Source organism: Phyllostomus discolor, chromosome 3 (assembly GCF_004126475.2).
Source record: "Phyllostomus discolor isolate MPI-MPIP mPhyDis1 chromosome 3, mPhyDis1.pri.v3, whole genome shotgun sequence".
Taxonomy (NCBI): domain Eukaryota; kingdom Metazoa; phylum Chordata; class Mammalia; order Chiroptera; family Phyllostomidae; genus Phyllostomus; species Phyllostomus discolor.
The window spans coordinates 30,090,196-30,106,626 of record NC_040905.2 but is presented as its reverse complement, the minus strand read 5'-3'; the positions used below and the strand labels follow the sequence as shown (position 1 = coordinate 30,106,626).

General features: G+C 47.7%; 1 protein-coding gene across 2 annotated transcripts in view; it reads left to right on the top strand.

Annotated features, from left to right (window-relative positions):
* Window positions 1–10,205, top strand: part of TENT4A (terminal nucleotidyltransferase 4A) — a 42,887-nt gene extending 32,682 nt beyond the window's left edge. The window contains exons 8-13 of one of the 2 annotated variants that reach the window (XM_028515456.2): window positions 1,222–1,348; window positions 2,952–3,052; window positions 4,374–4,546; window positions 4,977–5,135; window positions 6,992–7,156; window positions 7,898–10,205. In XM_028515456.2, the coding sequence (XP_028371257.1) occupies window positions 1,222–1,348; window positions 2,952–3,052; window positions 4,374–4,546; window positions 4,977–5,135; window positions 6,992–7,156; window positions 7,898–8,089 (917 nt within the window). In that variant the 3' untranslated portion in view covers window positions 8,090–10,205. Of the gene's footprint in view, window positions 1–1,221; window positions 1,349–2,951; window positions 3,053–4,373; window positions 4,547–4,976; window positions 5,136–6,991; window positions 7,157–7,894 lie in introns of both variants that reach the window. The other variant, XM_028515445.2, reaches the window with a different exon arrangement.
* The last annotated feature ends 6,226 nt before the right edge of the window (window positions 10,206–16,431 follow it).

Here is a 16,431-nt window from a genome sequence, read left to right as displayed (position 1 = left end):
TAGTGAGGTTAAACACATTGTTGTCAATTCCACAAATGTTTATTGAGCATCTATTAGGTGAGACACTGTTCTTAACTGTTGGTGATAAAGTCAGTGACAGACAGGTGACAGAAAAGGTGGTGGAGATATCAGCTCCAGGTACACTGCCCCTTTGCGTTTCTTTTTGTCTGGGTCATGTACTTTGTCCATTCGTCTGCTGTGCTGTGACACCTGTGTGTGTCAGGGAAACCTTTTGTGTTGTACGTACTGTACTACTTTTCTCCTCAGTGTGTCATTTGCATCTGGATTTTTACTTCTTTCTATATTTAATATCCTCATTTAATGATTTTTGTTTTATGGCTTTTGGGGTATGAACTATATTTCTTAATTTTTGTCCCAAAGACAACATACTGACTCTTGTTTTCTGTTGTTGTTTGTAAGTGACATGATTTATACCATGCCTTTCCAGCAGCAGTTTTCCCAGCAGCATAGTATGACAGGTTTTCATCATCTGTCGTCTGTGGTAATAAGCTAAATTGGGGGCATTTCTGTTGTCTTCAGTGTTTGCTGGAATGTACTTGATAAACAAAACCCCACCCTATCACTAGGTTATATTATAAATAAATCTGGAAAAGAACATTCCAGTACTTAGAACACAGCTTCTAAAAAAAATTTAACTTGTGAAGTTTCATGTAAATTAAAATTAAAGTTAAGCTCCTTAACTGTGGCTTGGTTTGTGACTTCAGTGGCGGCTTCATTTGATTTGCTACCCAAACCTGGAGCTCAGACCTGGAATGTTCTGGGTAGAGGGTTTGCTCTGCAGGTCCCATGGGTGCTGACTGAACTGTGGTGTGCTCAGGTTCACCGCCTGTGGCAGTGAGCTCCCAGTCAGCACCATGGCAGCCTGATCAGGGTGCTGCCTTGACTTCCTTGAGTTTTTTTTGCCACCTGGGGAGTTACTTGAGTCTCGGAAACTCACTCCATCTCGGTGAATGACATCTCTCTTCATGGGGGTGGACCCTGGTCTGGTGATGCAGATCAGGGCCCTTGGCCTGTGAATACTGTAAGAGGCGTGTGACGATTAGCTAAGATGTGTTTGCAGGTGCCCGATTCGGCTTTGCTGCTGGGGTCTGGACATGTTTGAGTGGTGAGGGCCCACTTCAGAATAACTTACACGAGAAGATCAGAAACATTTGATGGTTAGATGTTCGGTAGAGTTTTACAGCTGCCTTTCTGTTTCAGGAAACGATGTTGGCCGAAGCTCCTACGGGGCCATGCAGGTGAAGCAGGTTTTTGACTACGCCTACATTGTTCTGAGTCATGCCGTGTCACCACTTGCGAGGTCCTATCCAAACAGAGATTCTGAAAGGTAACAGAAGTCAATCAACACCTCTGCTGGGCTCCAGAGGCATGGTACTTGTACCCTCATTAACCTCTGCAAAGCTGGCACCCTTTGCCTCTGTCATTGGCTGTCATGAAGTTTAATGGATGGGCCATCAGATTTTAGTAAAACTTGAAAATATCAGTAAAGGAAGACCTTTTAGGAATTCAGGATGACCGTATTTGATATATTCCAAGGTTAAGAGTTGAGAATTTCTTATTTGAGGAGTTAGCATTTCTTTTTTCAGAATATTTTGTTTAAGGGAGGTGATTCCTGGCTTTTAAAACTTTACGGAGCGTGCCCTGACCAGTGTGGCTGAGGTGGTTGCAGCGTCATCCCGGACGCCAAAAGGTTGAGGGTTTGTTCCCCGGTCAGGGCACATACGTAGGTTGCGGCTTTGATCCCTGGTTGGGATGCGTACAGGAGGCAACCAATTGATGTTTCTCTCTCACATCAGTGTTTCTCTCTTTCTCTCCCTCTCCCCACTTCCTCTCTCCCTTCCTCTCTCTCTAAAAGCAATGAAAAAATATCCTTGGGTGAGGATGAAAAAATAAATATAAAACTTTGGAATGGGACGCTTTTTCTTAAGGCAGTCTTCAACATGTGAATAGTCAGCTCTACGTGGATGTGTGTTCGAGTCTGCAGGCCCCATCCCTTTTCTCTTAGGCACAGCGGTCCATCATTCTGCGTCCTGGGACACTTACAGTGTACACTTTCCTTGCTAGTGAGAAGTATTTATTTCTAACCCCAGAAATGGGGTGGCACAGTCTACCTGGTGCCTGACTTTAGTGAGAGGTTCCTTCACTTGCATTATCCTGACCACTCATGCAAGAGTATCTCTTTGCTCCTTCATGGGAAATTATTCAAACTAAGAAAAATACCTAGTTTTTCCATTAGAGTTTAATTTAAAATTGTGAGTTAGGCCAGTGCTATCCAAAAGAAATATAGTGTGTGCCAAATGGAATTTCAGAGTTTCTAGTGACTGCCTTCATGCAGTTGCGGTGGAAGTGGTGGGACTAAGGGACGGAGAGAGGCGGCGAGGGCAGAGTGGCTGAAGAATGGTGCGATCGCCGTGAGTGGTGCTCGAAACAGTGCTGTCGTCTCTGCTCCTGGGCAGGATGCAGAACAAGTAGGTTGGTTAGGAGGCCCGGCAGGGTGGCGGTGGAGCTGCCATGGCTTTGCAGCCTCCATCCACTCACTGTTTGCAGGCAGCACTGTGGGCCCCACAGTAGGTGCTCTGTCTCTCTGTCCCTGATGTGCAGTGGGAAGTGGGAATGTCAGATCTCCATGATCATGTTGGTTGGGAGGGTGGACTTCTCTACGTAGGCACTTGATTTAAACAGTTTTTGTAGATCAGTTTAGGTTCAAGGACTTCTGCATAAGAATCTGCTTTTACTATACTGCAATCTCAAAGTACATTTGGGTTTGAACATCAGAAGTCATACATGTTTTGTAAAATTATTTTAACTTTTTCCTGTATTTCACTTAGCAAACAATATATTGTTAAAAGTACAAAGTAGCTACTGGGGAGGGTTTATGGGCTTCACAGTCCTGCTGTACTGTGTTGATTTCCCTCCTCGTCCTTTTATAGTACTTTAGGAAGAATCGTCAAAGTAACTCAGGAAGTGATTGACTACCGGCGGTGGATCAAGGAGAAGTGGGGCAGCAAGGTCCACCCAGCACCCGACCTTGGTGAGAGATTATTCCCTTGCGTTATCCTTCACCTCCTGACCACTCACACAGGAGTATCTCTTTGTCCCTTCATGGAAAATTGTTTAAATTAAGAGAAATTTCTAGTATTTCTATGAGACTTAGGCCATCACTATCTAGTAGAAATATAAAGTGTGCTTCATGGAATTTTAAAGTTTCTAGTAACCGCCTTAAAAATGTGAAAATAAACAGGTGAAATTAATTTTGATAATATGATTTATTCAATTTAGTGTACAAAATATTAACATTTTAAGATGTAATCAGTGTAAAAAGTCATTGAGATATGAGGTCTGTCCAGAAAAAGTCCAGCCATTGTTAATGTAATGAGAATGGTTTACTCGACATTCATATGACCTGGCAGCCAAGGAGAGTGGATGGGAATGCACATGTGTGAACAGTAACGACCTCACTGTACTAGTCAGTGGGGGCCGTAGATGCCATTGAGTGAGCATGTGTGCTGTGTGGTGTCACATTCAGAATGACTGAGCAGAGCAATATATCTGCATTTAGCTTGAACATTCCTCCGTGGAAACGATTCTTATGGTTCAGAAGGCCACAGCTAGGGGCAACTGGTGATTGGCCGCTTCATCACAACAATGCACCCACTCATGCATCACATCTCATGCAGAGTTTTTGGTAAAACATCAAATCACCCAGGTGACTCAGCCCCCCTATATCCCAGACTTGGTACTCTGTAACTTTTGGCTTTTCCCAGAACTAAAATCACCTTTGAAAAAGCAGAGGTTTCAGACTGTCAATGAGACTTAGCAGAATACGATAGGGCAGCTGATAGCAACTGGGAGAACTGTGTGAGGTCCCAAGGTGCCTACTTTGAAGGGGACCGAGGTGTCATAGTCCTATAAGTCCAGTGTTTCCTGTGTCATCTTCAATAAATGTCTCTCTTTTTTCATATCGGGTGGCTGGATACTTTCTGGACAGGTGTCATATTTTGCAGCTGCCATTTGTATGAGATCTGAAATCCAGTGTGTATTTATACTTGCAGCACATTGCAGTTAGGATGATAAATTTCCACCAGAAACACTTGATCTGTAAATTAGATTTCATAAGATGTGCAGTTGAAAACTATTTACATACACAAGTTGTTTCAAATATATTTAAATGTTTTCCAATAGCTGAAACAAAATAATTTTTAAAATTAAATAAAATTAAAAATTCAATTTGTCTGTCTCATTAACATCATTTCAAGGCTCAGTCATACCTGGGGCTGGTGGCTGTCTCAGAGGACCCTTACATCTGCGCTCCTTGAAGGGGACTCACCTGGGCTGTGTTTTTCTCTCCGCAGACAACAGAATTAAGATAAAAGAGCGAATAAGCACATGTGACGGGGAGCAGCCGCAGTGCCGAGACCCGGAGCCGCCCTACAGCCAGCGCCTGACCTTGTCTCTGCCCAGCCCCCAGCTTCTCTCCTCGGGCTCCTCTGCGTCTTCCGTGTCTTCGCTTTCTGGAAGTGACATTGTGAGTGTGTCTGTGTTTGTGGAAAACGTCCACAGCAGGGACTTTTCCTCACTCTCTGTGTGTGTGTGACGCCACCCAAGTGTGCACATGGCCCCCACTCTGCTGTGAGTGCCAGTCTCAGTGGCCCACGTGGCCTCTTGTGGACACTGATGTCACTGACAATAAAATTGCAGTACCTCTTGAATAGTTTCTAAAAAACTTATTTGGAATAAAACATTTAAGTCTAGGTGTCCCTTCTGTGCTTCCTTTATGTTTTTCTTCCGTTTGAAATGAAGGATGTATGAGCAGCTTTGGGCTGCCTGTAGTTGAGCAGCAGTGGTGGATGGATTCTAGCAGCTTTGCACAGTGAGTGTGCTGCAGGCCTTTCTTTCCTGACTTTAAGAAGCCACGCATCTCCTCGTACAGCCCTCCCTGTTCCTCCCTCTCGCAGGATTCCGACACGCCACCCTGCACGACACCCAGCGTTTACCAGTTCAGTCTGCAAGCGCCCACTCCTCTGCTGGCCAGCTTGCCCACCGCCTTGCCCATCCCGAGTGGCAAACCTCAGTCCACTACTTCCAGAACATTGGTCATGACAACTAACACTCAGGTACGTGGCCGCTGGTGCCCATCCTGTGAAGGGCCGTCAGGAACCGTGTAGGAGTGGCTGACACCTTTGATGTAGGAAAAGAGCATGAAAAGCCTTCGGAAGATACATTTCTGTCTTTTAGGAAATTCTCATCTTTTGTGGATATGGTAGTGGGTAATTCCTGTCATTCTTTAAAAGACAGTGTTGTCCAGGTCCACCACGTGCAGTGCTGCCAGTGAGGAGACTCGGTTCTTAAACGCTGCAGTGGCTTTCGAGAAGGTCCGATTGACTGTCATTCTGCAGATCACACTGCTACACAGTGTGAGACCGTCATCCTGGGGCTGTGTTGGAGAGAGGGGTTGTGATGCTGTCCCCCGGCTGAAGTGGGCTTGTGTTCCTGTTTCTCCTCCAAATCACAGTGTTTACCTGCTTGTGTGGTCTAATATAAACTTTGATTTTTCAAGTTGATTATATTATTTCACATAGGCAATATTTATAGGGCTTTTTCCATTAGAATGCCTACTTTTTAAAAAAAATTTAGACAAAACTGTAAGTCTAAAAGACCATTTCAAAAATAATAAATTTTGTACCTACTTCCCAATTATATATCAATTGAATATAAAAGGCCTGTCCAGAAAGTATCCAGCCACACACTACGAAAAATAGAAATGAAGATACAAGAAACAGTGTACACAGAACAATGAAGCCTCAGTCCCCTTCAAAGTAGGCACCTTGGGACCTCACACAGTTCTCCCAGTCTCTATCAGCTGCCCCATCGTATTTTGCTGAGTCTCATTGGCAGTCTGAAACCTCTGCCTTTTCAAAGGTGATTTTAGTTCTGGGAAAAGCCAAAAGTCACAGGGCACCAAATCTGGGCTGTGGGGCTGAGTCACCTGGATAATTTGATGTTTTGCCAAAAAATTCTGCATGAGATGTGATGCATGAGTGGGCACATTGTCATGATGAAGCTGCCAATCACCAATTGCCCATAGCTGTGGCCTTCTGAACCATAAGAATTGTTTCCACAGAGGAATGTTCAAGCTTAATGCAGAATTTAATGCAGATATATTGTTCTACTCATTCATTCATTTTTAATACTATTGCCACACAGCACACATGCTCACTCAATGGCATCTACTGCCCCCACTGATTAGTGCAGTGAAGTCATCATTGTTCACACATGCGTACTCTCCACTCCACTCTCTTTGCTGCCAGGTTACATTGATGTGGTGCAAAACATTCTCATTGTATTATCAATGGCTGGACTTCTTCTAGACAGACCTCATGTATATGTATAAAACCATCACATTAATTCATTTTAAAAGGAAAGCCAGTCTCTACAACATGGTTACAATTTGTAAAACAACGTAGATGATGTGCAAGGAGGGCCACCATTGCTCTCCAGAGGTCTGTGGGGCAAAGGGCTGCAGGTGTGAACAGTGTGGTTTCCGAAGGTCTGAAGAGGGGGTTCACCCCATGTCCTGTGCTGTGTCGGGATGGTGTGCAGGCAAACTGCGGGGGAGGCAGGGACCGCCTTGCCTCGGTGTCCATCTGCAGGCTGTCACTGCTGTGGGCTCTGTCCAGATATTCAAGGGACAGTTACTCTGATGACTTCAGTTTTTGTTTTTAATTGTTTGGTCTTGTTTGGCCTTAATCAATATTGAAACTTTCTGACTTTGGTTCCTATTGTGATTGCTGTTTTAGAACATAAAATGTTTCTGATTTGTAACAAAATCTTGGGAGGCTCTGGTGAAACACAGACCGGATTCATGAGCCTTTTTGCAAATGGCAGCCTTCTGGCGCTCAGCCCTGGAAGTGGGGTGGTTGGCCTGTGCTGGATATGTACCTTATGGACGTCTCTGGTGTTCTGTCCCCAGACCAGGTTTACTATACCTCCGCCGACCCTGGGGGTGGCCCCTGTTCCTTGTAGACAAGTTGGTGTTGAAGGAACCCCAGCACTGAAGGCTGTGCACCACATGTCTTCCCCGGCGATTCCGTCCGCGTCTCCCAACCCGCTCTCCAGCCCTCACCTCTATCATAAGGTAGGTCCCCCGTCCAGCTTAGGTCCCCGGCACCTACCAAAGCAGGTTCGTGATCGGCAGTGCTTTCTTCTCCAAAGAGAGCCTTCCACGGGCTTTCAAAAATGGAATTTGTTTTCTGGTGGTTCAGCTTCATGCTTTCCCTTGCAAAACTTTAAAAGAGGTAAGAAATTATTTCAAAATTTGATACAGTTTAATTCCTCTCATTATATATTCCTCTTAATTTCTTTGTTGAACTTGTTAGCATAATACTGAAGTTTGCAATAAGGTTTGGAGTAATGATTATTTTATTTTTCTGTTTACCTCTTAATTTATGTGCTAACAACTTTGGTTTTCAAGAAGCAAACAATCAGGAAAAATTTTGGTGCGGCCCCTTGCAGTGTTTGCATCCCCACAGTCTCACTCCCTCCCTGGGGCTTTGCCCGGGCTCCCTGCAGAGGGCCCGGTGGGCTGGCAGGGCCTGAAGTTCGTGTGCTTTCTAGGTCCTGGGGTGCCTGCAAATGTGTTTTCCCATTTTCTTGTGGCTAATCTAAGCCCAGATCCCACACATTAGGCAGGGGCGTCAAATTCATTTTCACCCGGGCCACATTAGCCTTGTGGTTGCCTTCAAAGGGCTGAATGTAATTTCAACTCCTTAACAGTTAAGGAGTAGTTACATTTATACATGTAACTCTGAAAATTATTTTGGACACCCTCTGAAATAACACTGTCCATCATTGCTGTCTCTCTTTATCTCTTTAGCAGCACAGTGGCATGAAGCTGGCCATGAAGGGCTCTCACAACCACAGCCAAGGTGGCAGCTACAGCTCCGTGGGCAGTGGAGGTGTGCGGCCCCCTGTGGGCAACCGGGGACACCACCAGTATAACCGTACCGGCTGGAGGAGGAAAAAACACACTCACACGAGGGACAGCCTGCCCGTCAGTCTCAGCAGATAATAGCTCCTGGCGGCACCTCCTGGCCCCCACCCTTCCGAGACTGATCCGGGTGGCCTCGGCGCCCGCCCGGCAGGAACTGAGACCAGCATCTAGCACATCAGCCGGGCCCCTCGAACGCCCGCCGCTGATCACTCTGCATGTTCCTTGTGTGGTGGTCACGTCCATCTTAAAGAACAGCTCCTTGTGCTCATCTGTGAAGCCTTATTCAACGTGGACGCTGTTTTCTGCCTTCCCAGGATCCTTCCAGAGGCTGGTCTGGACCTGGAGCTGCAGGGGGTGAAGTCGGCTTTGGCGTTTGTTTCTCAGTAGCCGTGTCTGTTCCTTTGAGGTTGGGTGTTTTCATTTTGCGTTTGTCAGAGCCACAGAGATCAACCCCGTACTCGGTTCTTCCTTGGTGGACAGGATGGGAGGTCGCCATTGTTTTACTGCCCTCACATTTTGTTTCAGACTTCAGAACTGTTTTTCTATGTAAATATTGAAAACTTATGATTTGTGCAATAACTCAAATATTTTTTATTTAATTTCATATTTTCATGTAAGTTATATTTAAGGGAGGAGGGAATTTTTTTAAACAAGCTTAGGTCCTTTCCCAAGTTGCATTTTCTAAGTTGGGTTCATCGAGTCGGCCGGTTGTCTGACGAGCACTGCTGCCAACGCCGCGAGTGAGGGGCTCGGGTTCATTTTCATGTTTGCTCTTGGGTGGGAGGGGAGCCCCTCAGTGCGTGAAGGAGCCAGGTTGCCCCCACAGTTTTCTGAAGGGGCGTGGCCCCCAAGTCTTCTGACCAGCTGCCTGCCGACTCCGCCGTCCGGCCTGTCTGTCGTCTCGCTCTGACCATGGAGTTTTAATGTTTTGGTTTTTGGTTCTTTTAAACTAGACAACAAATCCAGCATTTAAAGTGCCAGAAGTCTAACTTTCTAAGGGGAGAGGAGGTTGTCACATTATAAAATCTTAAAAAAAAAATGTGAACTTCTACATGCTTCAGTCAGTTTTAGTAACATAGCCTGTAATGATGGGTCTGGTGAATATCATTGCGGACAATGGTGCCCAGTTTTAGGAATGTGGAGAAAGGAATTATGTTGATTCCATTGAGGAATCTCTGTAGCAGTATGCATTCGTTCTGTTAAGAGCAAATACACGAGAAGTACTCGAGCTGCTCGGTGCGCCGTAGGGAGTATTCCTAATGTATTGCAGGAGAGCACAGCCCAGCGCTGGGGCCAGGGAGCTGCTGGCGTCCAGCCTGAGAAGCATACAGGTATACTATGCAAGTGTATTCTGCCATGACAACCACTGTCTTTGTTACCTTTTTTTGACGAGAATATATCCATCCTGTCTAACCCTGAGTTTTTGGAGCACTACAGTTGTCCTGGGAGTGAACTGCACCTCACAGGTCATCTGACTTCCCATTTGTAAGATGGGGCGTCGGCCCTGCTGAGCACTACAGGGAGGTCGGCCTTCGAAGTCCACTAGTGGAGAACGCCGAGAGGAGACACTCGTTACCATGACACTAGATAGATGTGTAGAGGATATCTGAATGTGATGGACACCCAGCAAGGGCAAGCTTTAAACTGTCTATGGTCTGTTTATTTTTTATTTTGTTTTATTTTTTTTAGCAGGACTGGCCCACATTATCATTGAGAGCTGCCAGCTGCGACTGCAGGTTCTCTAGGAGGCATTCCAGAATAGAGTAGCACATTTTGTCTGCAGTTCTTAATGACTGAAAGCTATCAAAAATATTTAAAGATATTTAAATTGTGAACCTATTGATAAAGAAATATTTATAAAAATTGATATGTAGGCCTGTACTAATCTTTACGCATTAGCAATATTGACTGTTACACTACATCAAGGACACCACTGCGGGGACGGCGGCGAGTGTCCCGCGGGTGCCCGTTTCCAAGCTCGATTTGCAGGCACAGGCGCCGCGCCCCACCCGCGTCATGGTGAGCGGAATGAATTGGCCTGGCTACCACTGTGGTCACGCGCTACAGGTTTAACGAGAAGAAATCATGTTTCGATTTTTTTTGTGTGTGGACAACAATGTGGAAGCTAAATTGACATATTTTTATGTAAAGTTTTTCTATTCTTTGATTTTTAATAAACTTTGGAAACCAAGAAGTGTTTGAGTGTGATCTTTCCTTTCAAGGGGAAGGGCGGCTTCTATAGTTCAGCATTCTTGAGTTTTCTAAATTAGGGCATTGAAAAGTGATTTCATCCCTTGGTTCAGTAAACTCACAACCTACTGGAGCCTCCAGGTTGTGTAGGAGAGAATGGGAATTGAAACATAGTATTTGCTCTGTTGTGGTGCTGATGAGGTTTCGATAAAACCATTTAAATGATGCTATGTCTGCGGTTGTCTACAAACTGACACTAGGATGGTATGTACTTCCCAGCCAGACGTGTTTCCTCTGTATCCCTCTTAGGTCCACATTTATACTGATACCACTTTAAAAAGACACATTTTAAGCTATCGAATAATCATCATGTATCTTGAAATGTAACTTATGTGTAGTCTTTAAAAGGAAGTTTATAAAAATTCTTAGAAACCAGTGACTGAGGCACAGAACACGTCTCGGGCTGCGGCCCCTTAGAGTGTGTGTTTCAGAACAGTTGACAACATGGTGAAGGCAGGTGTCGTGGGCACTACCACACACTTGGCCAGCCCTTTTCCACAACAGGTTTCCGAGGGTCCTCCGCACAGGTGCTGCTGGAGACCAGGGAGGCCCCCCTCACAGCACTGCGTTCCACGAGGTTGCCAGAAATCTTGCTCCTGAGAAAGTGCAGTGGCCGGATGCAGAGTGACCTGTGCTGGTGTGTTTAAACAGTTATGGGGATACTGACTGCTTGGCCCAGGAAATGGGACGATTTCCTGCTGGACTGGGTTTTCGCCGTCGGTGTTTGGGAGACGCTGGCCCTCATCTAGACGGGTCTCGAAGTGTGCTGGGATTGTTTTAAACATGCACTACCCTCCACATCCGGTCATTTTAGCTCCTTTCTCCCTTACCCCACTTAAGGCTGTTGGGCCTCCTGTTCTGGCCTCCCTGCCCCCTGCTGCCGCCTCCTCCTCCAGCTGCATGGTCCGTGCTTCACACACCTGCAGCCCCTCATGCACTCCCTCACTTGCTTCTGGCAAGACCCCAGTCCTTCGCTCTCACCCTTGCTGGCCCTGTGTGCCGGGTAAGGAGTACTGGGGGCTTTAGCCAAGACCCTGTAGGTGGCGCCACTGAGGTGAGCCTGATACTGGTAAGTGCTTAGTGGGTGCCTGCCCTGTGGCACAGGTATGGTTCCCATTTCTAGGTGAGTAACTGAGGCACGGGGGCGTTGAGTAACTGGGTCAAGGCTCTTTAGTAAGTGTCGCAGTGGAGATGAGACATGTCTCCCCATGCCCTCAGCACTCGGGCGCTCCTTGCCCTTTCCCAGTGATGGCTTCTAACCCCCACTTAGTCCAAACTCCTTTCCCATCCCCTGTCCCCCTCACTCCCTCTTGGCCATTGACCTTGCCTCCCTTGTTAGGAAGGAAGCTCCCCCACCTGCTTCCTCCATCAGGCCTAGATCTCCGAACCCCTCATGAATGAGGCCAAACCATCCTCCATCCACATAGCCCTGGGCTCGTCCCAGCCAACCCTTCTCACCTCTCTCCAAGACACCACACAACCACCCAAGCAACCTTCTGTCCTCACCTCAGGGCAGCGCTGGCTGGGGTGAGGGGGTGCAGCCTTCATCACAGCCCTCTGCATCTTCAGCCCCTGCACAGCTGTGGCCAGGTGGTGGAGACTAGCCACGGCTCCTGCAGGTGGGCCACGGGTCCTGAGGAGAAGGCCATGGTTTCCCTTGGCCTCTGAACGCTCACCTCTCAAATGGTCTGCACTGAAAGACTTGTTTATTTTTCAATACCCCGTTGGTCAGGTACCAATTTGTTGTGTACAATACAATAAAATGAAAGTGAAACAAAGAAAATGAGATACACAAAATAAAAGGCCACTGGGTTGGACAGAGCCACGTTATCAAGAGTTGCAGGTCTCTGTGATTCTGGTCAGTGCCCACGTTCCTGGGTGGCCATGGCTGGGTTTCTGGGGCCCACCTGACCCCATGCTCTGGACAGCAGCTCCTACATACTCCCCAGGCCTCCCCAGGCCTGCCCTCCCTGAGAGCTCTCCTTCTGTGGCCTTGGAACTAATGGCCAGTGGACCTCATGGCCCCAGGACGGCCCCTAACCACCATACCATTTGTGCCGATTCCTCTCTGTGGGTGGCCAGTGGGAGTCCAGGCTAAGACCTGTGTGCGTGTCTCCTAGGAGGCATGGCTGCTGGGCCCCCACCCCCAGAGATGTGAAGTCCTCAGTGTGGACAGATCTGCACCTGGGAAACTAAGCCCCTGTGATTCTGAGACCCGGGTGGCCAGGTCTGAGAGCTGTCGCTCTAAAGCACCGTTTTTCATATTTCTCTGATGCCTCATCAAAGTGGTATATTTTATTTGCCACCATGTGCACATATAAAACTGTGCCACTCTTACATATGGTGCCTATTCTGTTCTCTTCCATCTCATGCAGCAACAACCACCACCAAATGCTGATGAGAGGGGATGGGGCTGGGGGGGAGTTGCCTCAGAGAGACATTAGAGATGGACAGAGCCTGCCTCCTCCCTTCGGGGTCTCCAGCCTGGCCATCATCCTCTGCTTCTTGCCAAGAGACCCACTCTGAGGGGTGGGGTGCCCAATGTGGCCCTTTCATGAGAAGCATCTCACTGGTTGGAGGTGGTACTGTGTGGTCAGGTCTAAATGTCGCTGCACTCCGTCCTGGGCGCAGAGCAAAGGGCAGCTAGCTGGACATGTTTGTGGTTGGTCTGCTCTCTCCATCTCCAACCCCTACCCCGGGGTTGGGAAGCCCCGGGGTAGGTCTGGTGCAGGGAAGGGGGTCTGCCTCAGTGTGGGAGTCTCCACCTGTGTGACCCATGTCTCCCTCTGGGCACAGGGTGAGGGTTGGCAGGTATGGGGGATAACCCCTCTTTTTCCTGTCCACCTTCCTTGGGCCAGCTCCTTTGCCCATGTCTGTGCAGTCCCTCCTCCCCTCAGAGCCATCTGGAGGGGACTAGATGGTGGTTTTCCCCTTTTTTGGTATTGGGCCCAGAATCTTCAGTGGCCAAATAATCATCTATTTTCAATGTATCGCTGTAAGAAAGTAATATTTATTCTGTGTTATTTAACTTTTCATATTTACCGTCTTTATTGGATAGACTGAGTTTTCCGAGGCGTGTGTGTATGTGTGCATGCGTGTATGTTTGTACGTGCGTGGGTCCCTCACCAGCTCAGCACCGTGCTGGACACCCAGAAGTTGCTGGACACAACGGGTTTATGGGAGGCATCCTGCTTCCCTTGCTGCTGGCATCCCACGCCAGGTAAAGTCTGGAGCAAATAAACTGCAAAGCTTCAGTGAGTTAAAAAAAAATTACATGGAGAAAAGCAGCAGGAAATGGAGTCAAGACTCCAGGTTCATTTTTTAGGAATATTGGGATCTAGATATGTGCTAAAAAACTTAAAAGTGTTTTGTCCTTCTTGTAGCTGAAATGAAGCCCATTCGGATGTCCCCCACACTGGAGGGTTTTGTTTGCTGTTTTTTGACAGAGTGCAGGCTAGTCAATGAGCATGGGAGGAAGAAAAGTCGGAGCCACAAGGAAGCCTGATGATTGCCAACATTTTGCTTTGTTTTTTTTGCTTTGTTTCATTTTGCTTCATTTCAAGTTCCCAGGTGCACCAGGCCCCCGCCAGTTCCTGCTGCTGACTGCGCAGGAGATCTCTGCGCTCCGATCCGGGGTCTGCTTTGGCGCTAAGGGCTCCCTCCCTCCTTGTCCCGCCCTCCTCTGCTGGCCCTGCGGGAAGTGCAGGCTGCTTGGAGTCTCACCGAGAGAAGACAGGGGGCGCTCTTGCCTTACAAACAGATTCTCTTGCTCTGAGAACCTCCAACACGTGTAGATCCCTCCCTCCCGCAGGGGTCGAAGGCTTAGGCGTCACTTAGGGGAAGGAGGGTGCCTTCCTCGTGAGAGGATGGCTAGCCCCTTAAGGTTGGCTGCGAACTAAGTTAGTATTTGAAAAACCTTGTGCTCAGGTTTAAAACGTAACACAAGAAAACGAGGCTGCACTTTTTCCTTCTACTGACAAAAAGTAAGATCTGTCAAATCCCCATGGTGACAATGAGGGTGAGGCTGCAAGGTGGGGGTCCGGGCCACTACTGTTGTTCCAGGTGTTGCTGAAATTCTACTTACAGAATCTGCAGGTCAGACTCTGTCACCAGGGTCCCCATGTGCTGGGAGGGAACCTGAGCTTGATGTTTAGAGAGGCTGTGTCCCAGGGACCTGCAGGACCTGTCTCCAGGATGCCCTTCTTTGAAGGAAGGACTCACTCAGGGTGGGAAGGGGACAGGAGCTGCTTGTGGGCTGAGGACTCTGTCCTGTCCCATCTCTCCCTCATTGTGAGCAAGGCAAGTGACTATCAGTCTCAGCCCCTCACCCACGTGTCCACTTCTGTGCAAAAGCACTTTGTAAACTGCAGCTGCTCTGCAAAGCTCACTCACAGAGACCTTCTCCTCTGACCCAAGGCCATCTGGATGCAGGATTCCTGACCTTCGCATCCTTCTCTAACCCTCTCCCTTCCCTGTGGCCCCCTTTCTAGCTGCCTGGCTCTGACGCCCCGGACAAGTCTCTGCTTCTGGGAGCTGCTCGTCACCTGTGCATTTATTTACGTGCACACAGAAGAGAACACGTGGTTAGACTCAAGCTGTCAAACAACCCCCCTCGGGGCGTTGTGATAGGGCTTGTTGATTTTACCTACTTATAATTACATTTTCCCCTGAAACAATTTTTCAGTTAAATTTCTGTTTGGCAAGGTACCAAGTGAAACGCATCAGACCTAGAAAATGACAGAAACACGTTTAATCCTTCCAACTTACCCTTTTCATCCTGACTTAACCTTTCTCTTCTGACATGAGCAAAGAAATGAGGGTTCTTGACTGTTATGATTTGAGGAGATTAGAGGCACAGCTTTGGAGAATTTAGGGGAGTTTAGCCCTTCTTGGCAGCTGAAAGATGCTCTGTATTTGGGGGCTCAGGCCTCTGGGAAGAGGTATTCAGCCAAAAGCACAGCCTTATTCTTGGCTCCGGAGGGACAGTGCTGACTCGGCCTCCTCATGACCACTGTTAGGGCCAGGTGAGTCTTTATGCCGACTCATTGTGTGCCAGGCCCCGCCCTGAACACTTGGCGTGTATGTGGTGCTTTGTTAGGGTGACCCTGGGACACTAGCACAGCCACAGTGAGATGGCCTTGTTCATCTGGGCCATCTGCTGGCTCCGTCTTCAAGCTGATGGACTGCCAGCTTGGGCGGGCAGTGCCCCTCTCCTGCCAGCAGTGCTGTGCTGAAGGAACAGGGCATTTCAGAAGGTCCCATGGAGGCAGGCCTGGGTTGGGACCCCACATTGCCCTGCTGGTGGGGGTCTTGGGGAGTTCCTGCCCATCTGCCATGACCTGTGCTCACCCACCACTACTGATCATGCCAGAGTCCCTCTCCTGGGGCCTTAGGGGCATTAAATAAACCAGTGCTTTAACCAGTACTGTGTGCACTGGAGCAGACATGGAGAGGAGAAGGCATATTTCAGTTTGCCTCATTTTTTCATTCCTATTGAGTTCCTAGTGTAAGAAATAAAAATATTTTCTTTGACTTCTACACTGCCAATGAGATGAGGAGGTCATATGAGGAAAATGTACTGGAAAAGAGAATTCCACCCATACCCTGAAGGAAATCACTGCGTGTGTGAGCACACACCCAGGAGCCTGCACAGATTAAGGACAAGAAGTAAAGTGCATGAAGATCTTTCTGTTGGAGCCTCAAACAAGCCCAGTAATCGCCATGTGATTCCAGGCTCCTTGTAAACAGTGCTTGGTTCCACAAGGGTCTTTCTCAAGACTGGGGATAAACCTCAACCAGCAGATCCATTCAAGGCATCAGCCACTAATGACTGACGTTGGCTTAAATCCATGTTCTGATCGAGAATAGGGTGTGCATGCTCATATTAGCACACTTGGGAAATATAGAACAATGTGAAGAGCATCAGAACCACCAGAGTTCCACAGGCATAGATAACCACTGTGACCTATTGCTGTGTTTTGGGGCATGGCTCAGTAAATGATGGCCCCTTGGTCAAATCTGGCCTGCCACCTGGTTTTATGAGTTCTGTGAAGTTCTGCTAGAACGTGTCCACATTGATTTGTTTAAATATCATCTAGGGCCATTCTTCAGCTTCAGTGGTAGAGTTGAGTCAGGACAGATACTTCAAGGCTTGCAAAGCTTAAGATATT